General features: G+C 45.5%; 1 protein-coding gene across 1 annotated transcript; it reads left to right on the forward strand.

Moving 5' to 3' along the window:
- The first annotated feature begins 5,110 nt into the window (after nt 1-5,110).
- Nucleotides 5,111-18,994, forward strand: LOC111065601 (serine-rich adhesin for platelets). The gene is given in 12 exon segments (XM_041593585.1): nt 5,111-5,217; nt 8,567-8,876; nt 8,947-9,596; nt 10,983-11,101; nt 11,168-11,885; nt 11,951-12,322; nt 12,395-13,083; nt 13,119-13,238; nt 13,240-15,526; nt 15,600-15,758; nt 15,986-16,413; nt 18,052-18,994. Coding segments are annotated over 12 exon segments (6,135 nt in total). The 5' UTR covers nt 5,111-5,199; the 3' UTR covers nt 18,317-18,994.
- The last annotated feature ends 497 nt before the right edge of the window (nt 18,995-19,491 follow it).

Here is a 19,491-nt window from a genome sequence, read left to right on the forward strand (position 1 = left end):
TATTTCGACATTTCTTGCCGTGAATAATGCATGCGATTCCTTGGTGGGGTTGAGGCTTGAGTTTTTGGCAAAAGTGCAACCATTGTCGTCGTCGTAGTCGTCGTCGATGTGGTCGTCGTCTCTGTCCGTCTCTCACAAGGCGTGTCCGTTGTGGCGTTGGCCAAGATTTCGCTTGGCTGGCCGGCGTCACAGTTTTCGCGTCTGCGTCTGCACTTTCCCAGAGAGTGCCCCGTCCCGATCCATCCATGGATGCCAATGAGTGTGCGCATCTTTATTTAATTAACATATTTTATTTGCCACACAAACACACCGCACCACACCCGTTCCCTTACCATGGCACCCATACAGACAGGGGCGTTGTGATTTATGCCTGGCGTTTGTGCACTTTATGTTGCCTTTCAGTCATCATCCCCATTCCCATCTTCATCATGGCGATTGTCATCTCTAAGTAGCTTCGTTCGAGATCCTCTTTTCCACCCTTTTTGCGATCCCAGCCATAATATTAATCGTATGCATTAGTCGACTTCTGTGTCTTGCGGCTGCGGCTGGCACTGGCCGTGTGACTAATTTTATTACACTTGCCAAGCATTTCTGAATCCGAATCCGAATCTGAATCTAAATCTGAATTTGATTTTAGTTTTTTTGAGTTATTTTTTTTGCAATGTCCGCCCCGACCTGAGAATGTCGGCTCTCTGTATTAAATTAATGCTCACTTACTGTGCCAGCCATTCTGTTTTATTTATACTCGTATATTTTATTAAATCAAATGCATTCAGTGTGTGAGTGCATCGCGCGAATACAATCGCCAGTATCCGTGAACATTCCTCGAATGATATGTCATCAAAATGTGATTAATTTTTGTGCCTTCAACTCTGCTGTGGCACGGGGTGGCTATTTTTAGTCGATCAACAAATAGTTTCAATCCAAAATGGCAGAATCACAAGGCATTAAAGCATGTAGGAAATAATCCCCAAGCGAAGTGAAGCACAGGACTGTATATGCTTTCACCTCAGGGACTCCAATGTTTGAAATTGTGATAAGGGTTCTCTAAATATAGTACAGGAAACATCAGCATTAGGCCCTGCTAAAATTGGGTTTGGTTTTACCATCATTTAAGATTCATTTCATGTAGCTTTAATCCCCAAAGGCCTGACTACATCCAGGGCAGCAATTTATTAATTGATTGATGGACACTAAATGATTGGGCAGTCTAGCTAAATGTTTATCCCATGGGGACATTTCCATTCAACAATTACTTCCACATTATTACCTCCCAAAATCAAGGTTGTGGTCAGGAACTGGATTAATTACCAACTGACAGAAACATTGCATTATTTGCTCCTAAAAATAATGGACAGTTCTGGTCGCAACGGCCTTGTTTTTGTTTGGTCATGTTTCCATTTTGTTCAACATTTTTCAACTGAACGGGTGTCCTGCAGTCTGTATTTATTCCAGAACTAAATTACAGAGCGAAACCTTTTGACAAGTCCAAAATTTAGTGACTGCCTCGACTGTTTGTGCCTCAAACACAACCTAAAATTGAGTTTCGTTTATTTATGCTTTCACAGAGGAAAGTTTTCATTTTATAGCTTGCAGTTATGCTCAAATGTTGGTCACAACTTGAACAAATTAAAACTTTTCGTTTTTAAACATAAAAAGAAAAGAATGCTTCACACACACTCGATGTTGACTATTAACCCAATTCTCTGGGCGAGTACGAGTACAAAAGAAACTGCAACTCTCAAAAGCCATTTAAGCATTATGTGCAATAAAAATTATAAATAAAAGTCAGCGCACACAAGGCTGGGTAGGCAGAGCCACTCCATTCGATGAGGACCGTGTGCTGTGGAGCAAATGTTTATGGGTGGCGCATTCTCATTAGGCAAAGTGTTCGATAATTAAATGGAAATGTAAATCACAGCCTCCCAGATCTGCTCTGCCCCTCCACACGTGAGGCAATTAGCAGGCGATCAACGTGCAGCTGTTTAATTGGCACTGAAGCTAAAGATTGAAGTATTCGTCCGATTCGAGTATGCATGGGGTCTCGGTCTGTGCCTCTGGCAGGGGTCCTCTATTCATGTCCACTCGCGCGGATGCTGTTTATCGAGCGTCCAATCAAGCAGCCTGAAATTATACCATACGCAAACAAACAACCACATTAAACCTAGTATCCATACAGATGCTCGTACATAATTATAAATATAGATGCGGATAAAATAAAGTAAATGAGGTTCATTCGATGCTCGGCACTCGTTCTTCTGTTTATTTTTGAAGCGTGCGAAAGATTTTAATTGGATTTTGATATGATATATCTGACACACTCCACCACCTGCATTCCCATCATCTCCTTCTCCTGCTGCTCACCTTGGCAGAGGCCTGCCGCTTCCAATCTGTCTTTAACATTTTACACAAGATTATTTTTAGTTTGTGGTCTAACATTGAAAATATTTATAGGTATGTTTGCTGTCTAATATCACGCATAGTTATTAATATTATTTCTATGAGAATTTCGTGTTTGGACGCTGCTGTTGACATGGCCAGCGGGGCGTATACGCAACGCTTTTAATCCTTCTTGTTCTCGTAATCAACCGCCAATCAAGTGTGTGGGAAAATAGGCAAAACACACACAAAAGAGCACATAATAACCGAGAAAACTATAAAAGCAAATTTAACAGTATAAACAAGAAGATGGAGCACCAAAAATTGGCCATGAAAATAATACTTATAAAGATTATTTTGATACCCTATTTAATTTCTTATTTTCGCAAAACAAATCGATCGGCAAGGGTATCAGCAGCTTCGGTTCCCCAAATGCAGCCATTCCTTCCTGTTTTTGTTGAGGTTATCATGGAATTCTCGGGCCACCGCTGCTGCCATTGTCTTCTCCTCTCTGTTTATTGTTGGTGTCGTTGTTCTTGCTGTTCTTGCGGTGTTGCCGCTCCTGCTGTTTTGGCCGTATAGCGCATTGGCTTTCTTCATTAGTATGTTTTAGTGGGCGCCTTGCCAAACATTTTCTGAAACAAATTGTCGTCGCGCTCGACAACATTCCGCACGCTTACGCCTCATACAATCGCCTCGGCCAGAAGAGGAGCGATTCCGAAGCAGACGATGGCGGCACCGACGGCGACCCAGTGTGACACACTGTGCCAGTGTACCACTGTGCAATGCACAATTTGCACACTTCGCTCATACATATTTCTAATTAAAAATCGCCACGATACTGGGATAGGATACTTTGACTTGGCCATCACATATGCCTTTGCCAGTCGCTGTCGAAGTTCCCTGCAAATATCCAAAAAACCCAGAGGAAAGCCAAAACCAAATGTAAATAAAAATGCAGGAGGCATGGCATCTGATGCATGTGGCAGCCAGCCCCTCTGCCTGTTGCGTTTTGAGTACAATCTTCTGTCCGTCTCTGTGTCTCTCTCCCCATATGCCCGTACGTATTCCTCCGAGAGTGTGTGTGTTTGTGTGTAAGGGGCTGCGTCTGATGTCTAACAACATGTGTACTGTACGAGCGTGTGGCGCTCCGCATTCCGTAGCCCCCTTTGGTACAACTAGAAGCAGAAAAGTTCCCTTGGCCAACTGCGTCTTTTGCCCGATGCTTTGGCGACGCTCATGTGTCTCTGTCTCTTTTGCTGTTGCTGTTTCTGTTTTTGATTTCGCAATCGTTTTTGACATACTCTATAGATTGTCGGGTCTATCATGGTTTTTTCAGTAATGACCATTATAGGAGTATTTTATATGCTATATCCAGATATATTTCCAATATTTCCTACACATGATTCCTTACAAGTCATGTTTATGCACATAAATACATACGTACATATATATCTATTTGTCCGATTGCCAGCGCGCAGCTAACCAATTTCCGAGGAAAATACGAGTTGACCCTCAAAAAGGAATATACCATCCCAAAGTTGCCCAATATGATTTAAATAGTTTGAATCTGAAATTCCGAAGTATTTAAATGCTCATAAATTTCTTACGAATATAATATGTACATACATATATAAGAATATATATATTTGTCATATTTATGAATCTCCTGTACAGGAAAAAGAGCATTCAACCGATGCATTCACTCACTAAAGATTTGTCATTTTTGCCAATCTTTTCGTATAGCTTTTTGTGGCATTTTCAGCGCATGTTTTGCCAAGCGCTGCTGCCGAGGAGGGGTGGGTAGGAGAAACATGAATTAAATTAAAAATAAAACTATAGAAAATTGTAATTAAATAACTAAAACAAAAATAAGCATGCATGCTGACTGACAAAGACTATTGTGTACCGAAATAAAATTACAAGAGACAGCGCAGAGACACAGACACTGACAACGACATCGACATACGAAAAATATATACAAGTAGATACACTCGTATATACTCATGGTAGATATAGAGAAATGGAAACAGACAGCGATGTCGATAGAGGGAAAACTCGCGAGAAATGCAAAAGAAGCGAGTGCACAGAATTATTTAAATTGTCAATGCTGCAAACACACAGCTCTGTGGGATCTTTAACTTTAAAAAAAATAGAAAAACTTTTGGCTTGCTACAAAAATCCGAATTTTATTTTCAATGTCATATTTTATGGTTTACTAATCTGGCCGTCAAGCTAAGCCCCACTGGCCAATCAGTCGGACAGTTGGTCAGCCAGTTAGTCAATCAGTCAGTCAGTCAATCAGTCATCACATTGCTCAGCCAAAAAACCAGACTAATCGCCATCGCCCCTCCTTAAGTCCCCAGCATCCCCTCAAGAAGCCAATCGACATCGACGCGCTTGTATCTCATGCTTTTTTGATTGTGTTCTTGCATCTCCTACATGCATGCATGCCTTTATCTGTATCTGTGCAAGTGTGCATGTGCTTGAGCTCTTTATTTGACTAATTTTTATGCGCACATTTTTATGCATAAATTTGTTATCTTTTGTTTTTGATTTTTGGTCGATCTTCTGCCTTTTTGTTTTGTATGTCACCAACAAAAAAAGAAAGGAAACGAAACGAAAGCAAAAGAAAAGAGGAAACGCAACAACCAATTCGAATATGTTCTATCATCCAAAAACTTTTTTCAGATTTTTGATTTTGTATCCCCATCATCACCACCACCACTACCACCACAACTACAACAACTACAACAAGTACAAGCACCACCATCAACAACAAGAACAACAAGAAAATCATCAACGGCGTCAATTGCGACGATGGCTGCCATAAATACGGTAAGTACAGGACAACCCACATCAAAAAAAAAGTACACAAAGTATTGTACATCAACGTCAGCATGAAAAACTACAATGAAAATTAATGAAGGGAAAGCTTGTTACGGTGGCCGAAGCCATTCATACCCTTGCAGATCGATAGTTGTAGGCTTCCGGCTGTAATATTCAATAGTTGTATTCCAACTTTTAGTGTGATTTGTTTCCAGAATCCGAAAGAGGAACACCAGTGGTGTGCAATCAATCAAATAAGAAAAATTTTATCTGACAATCCACAATGTTTCTTTTATTTGTGTACAGTTGAATATTAATTGAGCAAACTAAAACAAATTCATGTTTTATTCCCGATTAAATATACAGTGTTTTTAAATTGAATAGTCCTTACTACCCCATGCTGGTTGGTATAATATTTATGTTACTTTGAATAGGACTTTGAGCTCTCATTTAAATCCCTATAAAAGCAATTTGAATTGGTTAATTTAGGTCAACATTTCAACAGCAGAATGTTCCTCCTCCTACTTTCACCCTTGAATATTTTTTCATTAATTAATTTGCTGTAACAGTTGCTATTTTAGCATTTTATTTCCATAAATTTTCGTGAAAATGCTTTTAATTCCCTTCCTCCCCCATAAATATTCATGCAATTATTCTGTTTTCAATTTTAGTTGGTATTTTACAGCTTCAATTGCGCATACATCATCTTCCCAATGATAACAAATTCGTTTGATATACACTGATACAATATTTTTATAATCATAAAAATACTACTGGCGTTAAGTTTAGGATTCGGTTTCAACCATTCTCCTGAGGTAACACAACTCCACCATCAGCCCATAAATATTTAACCAATAATTAAATTGCGTCTTGCTGGTGTCGTAAAATACTTCAAATAAAATCTCCACACGATACAATTTAGCCATAACGCCTGAATACGATGTGTTGAATGGCTGATAATACCATTCAAGCAGCACCGCAAGCTTAAGCATAAACAAAATTATAAATTGAAATACGGCAAGCAAAGAGATTTCGGGCACTATGACCGATTTACCAGATGATGAATCTGTTGTTGATGACGACGAAGGCGCTCTGTCAGCCCTTGTGTATGACCGTGTTTAGCTTCCCGAACATGTGTTTCAGCTCATTTTACTAATAAGCAACGGCACAAGCAACAAACACAATAACACGCGAATGGGAAAAAAGAAAACCCGATGACAAATTACCACCTAGCGTATTCAATTTTCCACTGACATCAGCTCAAAATTTTCATTAATATAAATATGTATCTGGGAGTTTTGGCCCAAGACCTTGCCAAATTCAAATCAGTCCAATGTCCACCTCCGCATCCACATCCACATCCACATCCCCATCGCCGTCCATGTTCATGTCCATGTTCAGGCACCCATCAGAAACAGACCCGACGGAGTCTGGCAGTAGAGGAAATATGATTTGGGCAGCGTTAAAGTTCTCATGGGGAGCCGGTTTCCTCTTCGGATTTCTTCTTTCTTCGATGTGCTTTTTTTTTGACGCCAACATCAACGCGTCGGCTTTTGGTTGTTTTTTGGAGTGACATTGACATTTGATTGACACGTGAATCACTCCGTATAAATATACAAACACCTAAGAGTCCAGGTATACGCCGGAGTATGGGCAATTGGTGTGGGCCATGTCGTAACAGGATATGGCGTCCCACAACCCGCTCACACTTCCCTCTGAGACATGACAGCCCTGCCCCTGCCGTGCCCGTGCCCTGCCAGACGATGGGATATTCTATCACTTGGCATACATAAATCTTCCGTCTGGCGAAACAGAGCAACAGCATATAATTACTTGATACCTGAATTGATTTAGAGTGAATTTAATTAATGGTTTTTATAAGATACTCGTATGTTTTGAAGAAAAATAGGATTACAGCTTATAAAATTGTGGAACAACTTCTTTGGAAATTACCAAGACTCTTCCAAGTATTTCAATACTCAAACTGAAAACAGTTTTGAACAAGGTTATCACAACACTTGTTCCACATTTATCTAATTTACTTCTACGCGTAGCACTTATTCGATTCAGCCATATATATTTCATAGCTCATTGCTGGCACATTTAAATAAACATTTTCCGCTCAAGAGAACTTTTATACACATCAGAGGCGAACGCGGACGCAGACGCGGACACAGAGATGATTCCCTGTGCCACTTGTGGCTCCATTTCCACTTTCAGGCCAGTTCATTGAGTAGAGAACTTACTCATTTAGCTGAATGTGTTTTTTTTCCCCCAGAACTTAAACAATAATAAAACTCTTGTTTATTTATTCTACGAGAAATTTTATTTGGCCGAAACTAATTTATGCGAATGTCTTCGCTATCGTCTTTTTATATCTGCATCTGTTTTGTACGAGGTACTCGCAGGGAACAAGGGTATACAATATATTCTCCTGAATTCAAATTGTATAATTTGCTACAGGATATCACAAAGTCCTAATACAAATTATGGCGTTCCTGCTTTCGTTTTCGCCTTGTTTTGATTGTGGTACGCGTCGCTGGCACTTTTGGAAATTTATGCGCTGTTATTTTATTTATTTGCGTTTTGTTTTGTGGTTACGGGCAATTGCAGGCCACTTTAATTGGGCATCGGTTGCGGTTTATAAAGCATTAATTTCCCCATCTAGTGGCAGAGCCCACCCCTCATAGACCCACCCCAGCCCTGTGCCCATTGTGCACTCGCGGCAGGAGAGGGGAGAGTGCTTATTAATGGGTGAATTTTTATTGCATTTAAATTAATATGCATTGAGGTTCTGCCAAGAATAGCAGAAAAATTACCGACTAAAAATACAAACACAATTGTTCTGCAAGTGCCAAGTGCGGATTTGTCTGTGGATGACGAGGTCCCACTGCGGCACTGCGGCAATGGCCACACGGCGAATACTTAACTTCCGTGATTACTGGCTGTATGTACCGGGGTGTGGTTGTGGCTGTGGGTGTGGGTGTGGGTGTGGGTGTCGGTGTGGGAGATACAGTTGTTGGACTCGTAGTGAAATGCATTTAAATTCAATTAATTATGCGACACGCCGTCCATTAGGCGACAGTTGCTGTGAATTATCAATAATCTCGACTAATCTCTCCTGACAGCCATCGCTTTGCCGCCGCTGCTGCTGTCGCGCCTTTTGGCAGCAATTTCGAGTGTACACATGTACACACATATGAACATACATGTCCCTATTGTGGCCCCCCTTCCACTCCCTAACAGATACACAAACACACACAGATGATATATGTAGTTTATGTAGTATATAGCACAATATAGAGAGGATAAATTATCAGCCATTGAGATGCCGTTCTGCCTTTGACTTGTCCCACAGGTACCAAAGAGCATACACCTGCCTTTGACAAGTCTCAGCAGCGCGCCGCGTGTGTTGATGTGCAGCGCCTCTGTGGGCTCTGAGGGATCCGTAACATTGCAACTGAGAGATGCCAGCGCCTTGGAGGCAGCATCAGCAGCATCAGCAGCATCAGCAGCAGCAGCGAGCACAAAATCGGCCACATCAACAGGGGGGAATGGCGTTACAACGCTTGCCACGTCCTCAACGTCGGCATTAGAGAATGCTTTGACGATCGGGTATCCGGATCCGGAAATGCTGGCAGATGTCTTGGGCAGCATACAGACAGCCTGTAAGTAAACTACACAATTTATTTTCGACAGATACAATATACAAACTAACGCATCTGTATCTCTGTATAGCTCTCAAGAACAACCACACAATCACAGCCACAACTTTAAGCAATAGCTCAACGAAATCGGCTAATGGCAATCATCTGAATAATCCCAATAAAATAACCATAACCAGACGTAGTGTGCAGTCCGTCAGCACCTCCACGAACACAACAACAATCGGTGGCAGCCAGAGCCACAGCCACAGCCAGAGCCACAGCAAAACAAATACCAGCTACATTAAGAACTGTTTGATCCGCAGCAGCAGCTGCAGCAACACGGTCACCAATGTCACGACGCTGGCGCAGATTATGAGCAACAGCAGCACCAGCAGCGCATCCAGTCTCCTCAATCAGCACAACAACAACAGCAACTGCAGCAACAGCAGCAACTTCAGCACCGCCTCCTCCGTGGGCAGTAGCATCAGCATCGGCAGCAGCAGCAGCAGCAGCAACAGCAATAGTAACGATAGCAACAGCAGCACCGGCGGCGGGCATAGCCTCTCCTTTAAGAGCAACGGTAGGCATGTTCCTGGCAACAGTGGGGCAGTGGGTGGTGGAAGCACAGTAGCCACAAGCACTAATACCCCTGGCATTGGTGGCATCATCAGCATCGAAGCACCGCGCAAGAATCGCCCCAAATTATCCTCTCCAACGCGACACGGACCACAGCAGTGTCAGGTGCGTATGGGTGTGCGAATCCCCACCCAATTCATTTTGGTTTCGATGCGGCCTAATCGCTAATTTATCGCCGGTCACTTTGAGCCATGCCAACATGTCAGGACAGCCAGACACCGAGCGCTCTAGCATGCCATATCGTGCCGTGGCATATTTATAAACAGACATTAAGGTCGTCTCGGCCGAGTGGCAGGTGAAACGCGCACAGCTCTCAAAAGTGCTTTCTTTACCCGCACCGGCACCGGCACTGGCACCTAAACTCTCGTATTCGTAGTCGTAAAAGTCGGCGGCATATCCACTTGGAAGTAAAATTATATAGCCATAGTCGGGCCTGTTTATGCGCAGCGCTAATTGCAGTCCGGCTGGGGGAGCTGCATGTGAGGGCTCTGCCATCTGTTTATGGAATTGAATGCTACGAATGATATATCCACATAGAATGGAAGTCTAATCAAATCATTCTTAGGGTAAGGGAAAGGAGCTGTTCCATTGGTTTATGTAATATTACATTAACTGCAGCAGCACTTTGGATATCATTCACAGTCCTGAATAGCTGCTCTTGATCAACCCTCGCATGACAGCTGTGCTGGGTTATGGAATGCAAAAACATATATATGTACATATGCTGCAGAATGTTAGAAAATACGTCACTTAATAGAAATATTATTTGATAAGCCATACTCGTAGTTTCTGCGCTGGTATCTGCTGAATTTCACTTACTAAGCATTAAATTTTTTAAACATTTCCTCTGTTTTTTTGTTCATTTCTCCCCATACAACATACAACAACAACCACTTAAGGCCTCAAGTTAGGAATAGCTCTCCAGCAGCCCTCGCATGACTATTTCAACACGTTTCGACGTCTGTCAATAAAACTGACAGCCGCTCAAAGTGCTGCAATTTAAAGTCTTCTTTCCTTTTTGCGCGTCTGTTAGTTGAGGAGTACGAGTAGGAAGTCAATTTTATGACGCCTTTTACGATACTGCAGAGGAAATGTTTGGGTCAGCAGCAGGAAGTGACAGAAGCCTGAAATTTCACTCCTGCTGCACATTCCGCTGATGTTGAAATACTCGTATACATATCTGTACATATCTACAGTATAGTTTAGAGTATCGTGTGGCTGGGCTTTTGGTTGGTTTTCGGTATTTCGCGGCGAGGTAATTAGGGTTGGTATGTTGTGGCCGCAGCCGCAGAAACATAACGTATACGCAATGTGGCTCATTAAAATGTTCAAACAGCGTCAGCGTCAGCGGCAGGCGGGCTGGCGGTCTGGCCGTCTGCGATGGCCACCGCAACAATTTCAATTACCTAGAGGCGGAGGAGAGCGAGAGAGAGGGAGGCCTTCAGGCAATGCTAATTACATTTCACTTGGCTCTTGTCGAACTTTTTATAGATTTGTTGCAAGATCTTTGGAAATGCCTCGGCACTGGCCAAGCACAAACTGACGCACAGCGACGAGCGCAAATATATTTGTGTGCTCTGCTCGAAGGCATTCAAGCGGCAAGATCACTTGTAAGTAAATGACGCTGATCCATTGATCCATTGATCCACTAACCCATACTACCATTATCCCTATAGAAACGGACACATGATGACTCATCGGAACAAGAAGCCTTACGAATGTAAGGCGGATGGCTGCGGCAAGTCCTACTGCGATGCCCGCTCCCTGCGCAGGCACTCGGAGAACCATCATGCGGGTGCAGTCACTCCCACCACCAGTCAATCGCTCTCCCCCACAGCCAGCTCGAGCGGGGCGAGCAACAGCAGCAGCGTCGGTGTGGCCACCAGTTCGCTGAGTCTCTCGCCGGCGACGGCCAGCGGGGATGCGAGCTCACCGGATGGGGCCACGTGCATACGAACGTACATTTCCACGGGCAGCTCTTTGGTGGACGCCGCCACGGGAATCGCTCTGTCGGACGAACAGATCAAGGCCATGAACTTGCCCATCAAGACGGGCATGACGCTGCTGTCGCCCACCACCTCCACATCCTCGAATGCATCCTCCACGGCCTCGTCGTCGTCGCTGTCCTCTTCCCCGTCGACCATCGCGTCGTCGTCGGTGGCCGGTGGCACCGTGATAGCCAGCTCACCCACCATCACGCTCAGCGATGGCGTCAGTCTCGAGGGCGAGGGCCTGACCCGGGAGCAGCTCGATCTCATCAGCAAGATCATGCAACAGACGAAGCAGACGAGTGCCCAGGTGACCGTCTCCTCACCCACCAGCGTCAGCTCCTACAAAATCAACACAAACTCGGCCCCGTCATCGTCCCGGCCCCGTACCTGGAACATGCAATTGGTGGGTTAATATCTATAACCAATCCATCCTCCAGCAGGGCTGACAGTGCCTTCATATTTCCACAGCTCAACAGCGCCCAGAATGTGACGCTCCATGTGGAAGATGGCACCGATCTGGTGGCTTCTGCCTCGAACTCCCCCGTAGAGATCAAGGAGGAAGACTTGGGCCAGCAGCAGCAACTTGTGGCCACCGCCAATCCCCACCTGCTCGTGAAGCTCGACAAGCCCGTCGAGTGCAATCTCTGTCACCGTAAGTTCAAAAACATACCCGCCCTCAATGGGCACATGCGCCTGCACGGCGGCTACTTCAAGAAGGATCCGGAAACGAAGCGCAGCGAGAAGAAGGACTCGAGTGGTCCGCCCCTGCAGACGGCCAGCATTGGAGTGCGCGCCCTCATCGAGGAGAAGATCATCAGCAAGCGCAAGGACATGAACAAGGTGCGTTGATCATGCAATTAATATTGTCCCTCCATCCATCTAGCATTAAATTAGCATCTCCTCTTTGCTCAGGGCGCCTTTGTGGTACCCGCGCCACCGCACAGCAGCAGCAACAGCAGCACCACCACCACCACCCTGCGACGATCGATCAGCGACCTGGAGAGCTTCCTCAATCCGAAGAGCAGCTCGAGTGCTTTCACCCAAACGCTCTCCACCAGCGCGGCCACCACCACAGCGGTGCTGCCGGCGGCCACCACAATCAAGAGCAGCAACGGCCTCAGCATACAGCAGATCGGACTGCCCCAGAGCATCGAGATCTTCAGTGGGGGCCAGAAGCAGTCGAAGACCCTCAGTCTGGGCAGCGGCACCAACACGATCACAATCACCACCAACAACGTGCCAACGACCACGACGATGAGTGCTCTGACCGCCCTGAAGGCAGGCGGAACCATTAGCGGCATATCCGCCGCCACCAACACGGATCCCAAGGACTCCACCCTGATCGAGCTGCTGAAGCGGGGCACTCGCATTGCGGTCACCTCCAAGAAGGCTCAATCCCATTTAACCCAAGGCGGCACGAATGTGCTGATGACTACCCAAAATGGCGCAGGATCGGGACTGGGTGCGGTCACAGAGCTCACCACCATCGGGGGAAGCAACATTCAGACGGTGGGGCGGCAGATCATCACCAACAACAATCGGACCGTGATCATACCTTCCGATGTCCAGGTGGTGGCCACCAAGAGCAAGCTGAGCAGCCTGTCCAGCCTGACGAGTGGCCTGATTAAGAGAGCAGCAGCAGCAGCGTGAATACATCCTGTTCGTCCGGCAGCATATCCCTGGCCGATGACACGCCCCTCTCGCTGAACATCGCCCCCAGTCAGGAGGGGCACGTCGGCAGTGGGACCGTGGGAGGGGGGGGGAGTGATCACGAGCGGAGGAGGCGGAGTGTACACCGTTACCTATACCAGCGATGGCAGCGATCTGTTCGACGATGCAGAGGTGTACAACGTGTCCGACACGGAGATGCTGCTCCAGACAGTGGACTCCATGGAGCTGCTGAACGACGAGGACGTGGACGTGGCGCAGATCAAGAGCGAACATTCCGAGGACTTTGCCCTGCTCAGCGAGGCCGGCGACAGTGTGCACAGCCAGCTGGTCAAGCTGGAGCCAGACACCGGCGGCATCGCCAACGGCTCCAGCAGCAGTAGCACCACAAACCCCAATAGCAACACCAACACCAACCATGCAACCACACCGCTGCCCACCTTCCAGCAATTCCATTCCAAGGAGCTCATCATGCAGAACAGCTCCCAGATCCAGGCGATAGCCAGCATGCGCGGCAGCATCCTGCCCTCCCCACTCCACTCGCCGCTGGCCTATCCGACGCCACCCTCCAGTCACGAGAACATGGCCCAGTCGTCGCCTTTCATTGAGGATGCGGCCGCCCAGTTCGTGGACGCCAGCAACACCTTCTTCGGAGACAAGACGGACTTCTCGCACATCTACTTCAAGACGGACGATGGTCAGCCCATCGAACAGCTGAACGAGAACGACAACGAGAAGATCCTGAAGCTCAAGTCGGTGCTGGAGGAGAGCAGCTTCGATCCCTCCATCAAGGTGGAAGACTTGCTGAATGGCACGGAGGACGACACCGAGTGCGACCTGCGCGAGTTTGCCGAGACGAATCTCTCGTTCCTGGACGAGGACCAGGAGTTCCTCAACGATTCACGCAACGCCACCTCCCCGCTGTCGGAGTCGTTCTTCACCAGCGGCATTGGCTCGGCAGAGGATGTGAAGCAGGTGCTCCGTGAAGTGCTGCCCGACGAGAACATGCAGCTGCAGCTGACCAGCGAGGAGCAGGGGGAGAACATCATTGATCTCTACTACTTGCCGGGCCTCGGTCTGCAGTCCCAGATGATGAACAACTCGGAGGACCCGATGCTCTCCTCCTCGCCACGCGAATTTGGACTGCAGCGTCAGATGGGACAGATCCAGGCAGCGACTATGCCACAGCCGATGGAGCAGCAGCTGCAAACCACGGCCATCTATCAGCAGCAAGAGTCACACCTGCAACAGCAGCCACAGGAACAGATACAGCTACAGCAGCAGCAGCAGCAGCAACAGCCGCAGCAGATCCTGGTCCCCCAACAATCTCTGGGCCAAGCGGTTTCCATGCAGGCTCAGGCAGGCCAGCAGCAGACAGAATTCATGCTGCCCCTGGCGGGGGGTCCTGGCTTTGCGGCGGTTAGCGGCCAGACTCAGTACCTGGATACCAGTCAGAGCACCATGACACTGCAGCCTCTCAACAGTCTGCTGCAGCCTCTGCTGTACGGAGGTGTCTCCAATGGCACACACACCACAGGCCCTGCGGCTGTGCTCACCACCGATTGCCAGATGAATCCCAATCAATGTCAGAGCAACGCCCTCGATGCCAGCCTGCTGTTTTCCTGTGGCGCCACAGCCACTAATGGCAACGGAAAGTCCCTGCTGGCCGCCCTGCCCACATCGGTGCCCACACCTGTGGTTATTGCCACCCCGCCCAGCGTATCCAATCTGCAGCCGCTGTCGAATCAAACCAATTCCATACTGAAGCGTCGCCTGCGCTCGAATGCTCCCCAGGAGACGCAAAAGTTCTCCAAGTTCCACACCCTGTCGCCGCATCGCTCCAAGCTGCGTAAGCCCTCGCGCACGCACTATACGCCGGCCCCCATCCTGAATCCGGACCGCAAGGGAACAGGTCTGTATTGTATTGTGCGGAAACAGCAGGGCCAGGGCATGTTTGATGTCTTCGAGGATGACTTTGGCGACCCGGTGGGCCTGGTCGACTTCTCGGACGAGTCGAAGGTGAACCTCGGCTCGGCATATCAGGCACAGATACCCTGCTGCAAGCCGTTGGAGGAGGCCACCAATGATCCCATGGGTGCGGAGATGATGTGGAATCCCGAGGTGCAGGAGGACGAGAAAATCCTGATGCGTTACATAGATCTCAGCAAATCATCGGCCGTGCCAATGGGCAGTCATTCCGAGGAGGTGGCCCTCCACACATTGCTCAAGTCCCAGGGCAATTCGGCGGCGGCGGTGCTGACCCTCCTCCAGACGCAATCCAGTGCATTTCAAATGAAGTGGACCGCCTTCGAGCTGGAGCAGTTCCTGCGCGGTCTGGAGAAGCATGGCAAGGACTTTGGCAAGATTGCCAGCGAGGTAAGTGCTGGGAAACCATTTGAAATGGCATTTTCTTTAAATTGTTCTCAACCCCACCAACCCCATTGTTCAGCTTCGCACAAAGTCCTCGGGGGAGTGTGTGCAAATGTATTATTTCTGGAAGAAGCTCTGCGTGGACTATAAGGTATCGCACTTGAAGATGGAGCCAGTGACCCACATCGTACCCCCCGTGGAGAAGCCCTATGTTTGCGAGATTGCCGACTGTTCAGCGGTAAGTTTTATGTCTCAAATGCTGCAGCATGTCGCCAGCTCTAGCACACCACCCCCACACACCCCTCTTGAGACCTTACCTCGCCGAACGAAAATAGACACACAAATACACACACATACAACACCCCACCCCACCTCACTTCACCGGCTCTTTCTGTTTACTTTCTTTTCTGTATATAAAATGCTCTGTAAAAATCAAACCAACCCCGCCTGCCCGTCCAAATGTAGAGCTTCAGTTCGAAGGCGGCGCTGCACGGCCATGTTCGCATACACGCTTTTGGCCGTAATGCCAGCAGCAACAACAACAACAACAACAGCAACAACAGCAGCAACAGCAACAGTACGCAGCATGCGATGGCAAATAATGCCACAGGCAGCAATCAACAAAGTTCCAACAGCTACGCATGCGCATCCCTGACAACCAACAGCAGCAGCGGCACCAATAATCCATCAAGCAATGCAACATCAGCAACAACAAGTGCAGCGAATATTGGTGGCAGCATTGGCAATGGTGGCAATGGCAATCCAAACACAACGACAACCACATCCTCATCGACACTGACAAATTCCAAAGTGGAAACGGGCAACACCAACGCCACTGCCACTGCCCCGCCAACTGTCAAGGAGGGGGAATTCCCCTGCAAGGTGTGCGGCAAGTAAGATTCCCCCCAAAAGAAATTTCTACCAAAACTCGTATAACCAACCAACCACCAACCAAAAGTCAAGTGAAAAACCAATTCATAAGTCCGCAAGCGATTTGAGTGCCCGTATTGACTTGAGTTGAGATCGTAAAGCACGCTATATCGTAAATTATTTACCATGCCAGCTCGAGTACTTATTCGTAAATGTAAACGAGATCTTGAGTTTTCAATTACATCTTGAGTAGATCTTGAGTTGACTGAACTTTGTCTTATTGTTTCGAAAGCTGTTCTTTTGTTTTCGGTTTTGGTTTTCATTTGTGTTGATCAATTGTTCGTTTTATCTTGCTATATCTGTTCACTCACTCTTCTATATATCTCTCTCTCTGTCTCTTATCTCTCTCTCTATCTCTATGATTACGTACGAGTTTATAGTTTTTGGCCTTGAGTTTGTAGACATTAAAAAAAAAGCGCCTTGAGTTCCATTCTATCGTATCGTATTGTCAGTTTCCGACTTCTCTGCCATTTAGTTAGAGTTTCCATCAAGCGATTAATTAATTGTTGTTATTGTTGTTGTATTGTATTGTTCCATGATCAAACAAATTCAAATTACGAATACAATCAATAAATCGAAATTGCAATTTTAAAGCGAGGAGTCACAGCTCGCAAATAGATGTAACCGGAACTGATATCAGATCCACAAGTACACACAAACAGCGCGACTAAAGACGCCATGCAGACGCTGGCAAATCGCCCGGTAAGTAAGCAATTTTCACTCTTTCGTTTTCCACCTTTCTTTCCATTACGTTTCATTTCGGTACTCTCCCTCTTCCGTTCTCACACTCGACACTCGACATTCGACTCGATCTCTGTTTCTCTGATTTGATGTACAATTGTTTCGATATACCATAACTACTTACATACTCGTACCTGTAAGAGCAGCGCTAAATGCCTCTTGCATTTGATAACTTTTGTAAATATACCTAATAATTAATAAATCACTGGGCTGTATTGGGACTGGGGCCACCACCAACTCTAAGCAATTGCTACATTTCCTCTGTAAATTGTACGTACCGCTCGCTTGGGACGTGATCTGATCTACCTACTACTGCTGTCTACGAATTGGTTTATCTAGAAAATATCCGATCTATAAAATTTTTCATTGAGATCACCACCTGTGGGAGCGGCTGTGCTGTCCAGTGTACCTCTGCTATCATCATTCAAGCGCACACCAAACTCTCAACTCTCAACTCTCAACTTTTCCGTTTTCCTACAAATATATAAATGTATTTATTAAATAATTTTATTTGTTTCGGTTTCGTTCCCAAAAACAATCAACATGAACTCTCTATTTTCCATGGTTATTAATAACAACAAAGCAAATTTTAACTCCACACAAGGCTAAGTAAGAGGAAGTGACAGAAGAATATCTCCTTTATCTCCGCATGTTGCTCCTATGCTCCTATCTACCTATGCATGCTCTACTGTACTTGTTTTATGATAATCGCTGCCTATACTCTATGTGCCTCATTATATCTAAATGTCCAAAATATCCACATAGTGTGCATTCTAGCTGGTAGTGACCGTAGCTGATTCTCTAAATGCACGTTCTCTCATGGCTCACGTCTTTCTCTCTGCTCTCTCTCCCTTTGTCAGAGTCTTCAATAAGGTGAAGAGTCGTAGTGCTCATATGAAGACGCATCGGGTTCAGGAATCGGATCAAACGCCCAAAAACCAACATCATCAACAGCAACAACAACTGCAGCAGCAACAAAAGCAGCAGCAGCAGCAGATAAGCAATCTAACAAATATTATCACAGGATCCGTCACCGGTAATGGGACAGGCACAGGGACAGGGACAGGAACAGCATCAGGATTAGCATCAACAGCCGCCTCATCAGCGATCACAACGTCGTCTTAAAGACCGATCGGGACAGAAATAAGAAAATGACTTCCAAAATTAATGATTAAACAAATGAAAAATCGATTGACAATCGCATTAAGCAAGCAGCGTTAGAATTTACTCTTAGACGAATTTGAGTCTAAAAATCAATGTCATCTGTATGTAGTAGTTAAAGGCATTTCTTCATTCAAATCGCTCCTTCAGTCTATCTCTAACTACAACTCTCTACCCATGTAGAATCTATCTATCTATCTAGCTATCTATCCAAAACAAAACACCCTCTCTCTCCTTCTCTATATCTATAAATCTATCTATCATCTAAGTAGGAAACACTTTGACTTACTCTAGGGTTTAAGTCTAGCCAATGATTGGTACAAGTTCAAATTGAATTGTTATTAACTATTGTAGGCAAGTGCAATATTTATGTTGAGATAATTCTAAAATATACCCTACCGTATTTTTATATCGTAGTAGGCGTTTATTCTGCTCGACTCGACTGTAGGTGTAACTCTATAACTTTAAAACACACACACAAAAAAAGAACTATGGCTAAAGCTAAAGCTCAATCCAAATCTATGATAAAAACTAGCGCATAATTACTGTTAACTACAAGTTTTTTCTACTCCAAATACTCGTACATAGTTGCAAAACACTACACTGATACTTTACTAGAGCGATAAAAGTGTAGACCCTAAGAGAATCTCTATATATATATATATATATATATATATATATATATATATGTATGTATAATATATATGCCCTAGACTTACGATATATGCGATATATGATTGTTGTTCTAGTTTTAACGACGCAAGTCAGCAACTCCAAGTAGTTGAAATTTTACTTAGATCGTACTTACCATACATACAATACATACTACCTACAAAAACTAAACGAAAAACCCAGAACTATTGTACTTAAACTATGGCTTAAAAACCGACAAAAAAAAACCAAAAAATCCATAAGAAAATCTAGTGAAATCAAGTGATATTGAGTGAGATCAAAAACGATTTTAGCTAAAAACGAAAATGAAAAAAGATTAACAAAATTTAACACTTACACTTACACATACACAATCACACACACACATACACACAGATACAAGACACACAAATCTAATGCAATGAAATCGAAATTATGGAAAATTTTAAATTTAATTTTAATGCAAAGTTTTAGGCTGTAAGGCAATG

Source organism: Drosophila obscura, unplaced genomic scaffold (genome assembly GCF_018151105.1).
Source record: "Drosophila obscura isolate BZ-5 IFL unplaced genomic scaffold, ASM1815110v1 contig_192, whole genome shotgun sequence".
In the NCBI taxonomy this organism is placed as follows: Eukaryota; Metazoa; Arthropoda; class Insecta; order Diptera; family Drosophilidae; genus Drosophila; species Drosophila obscura.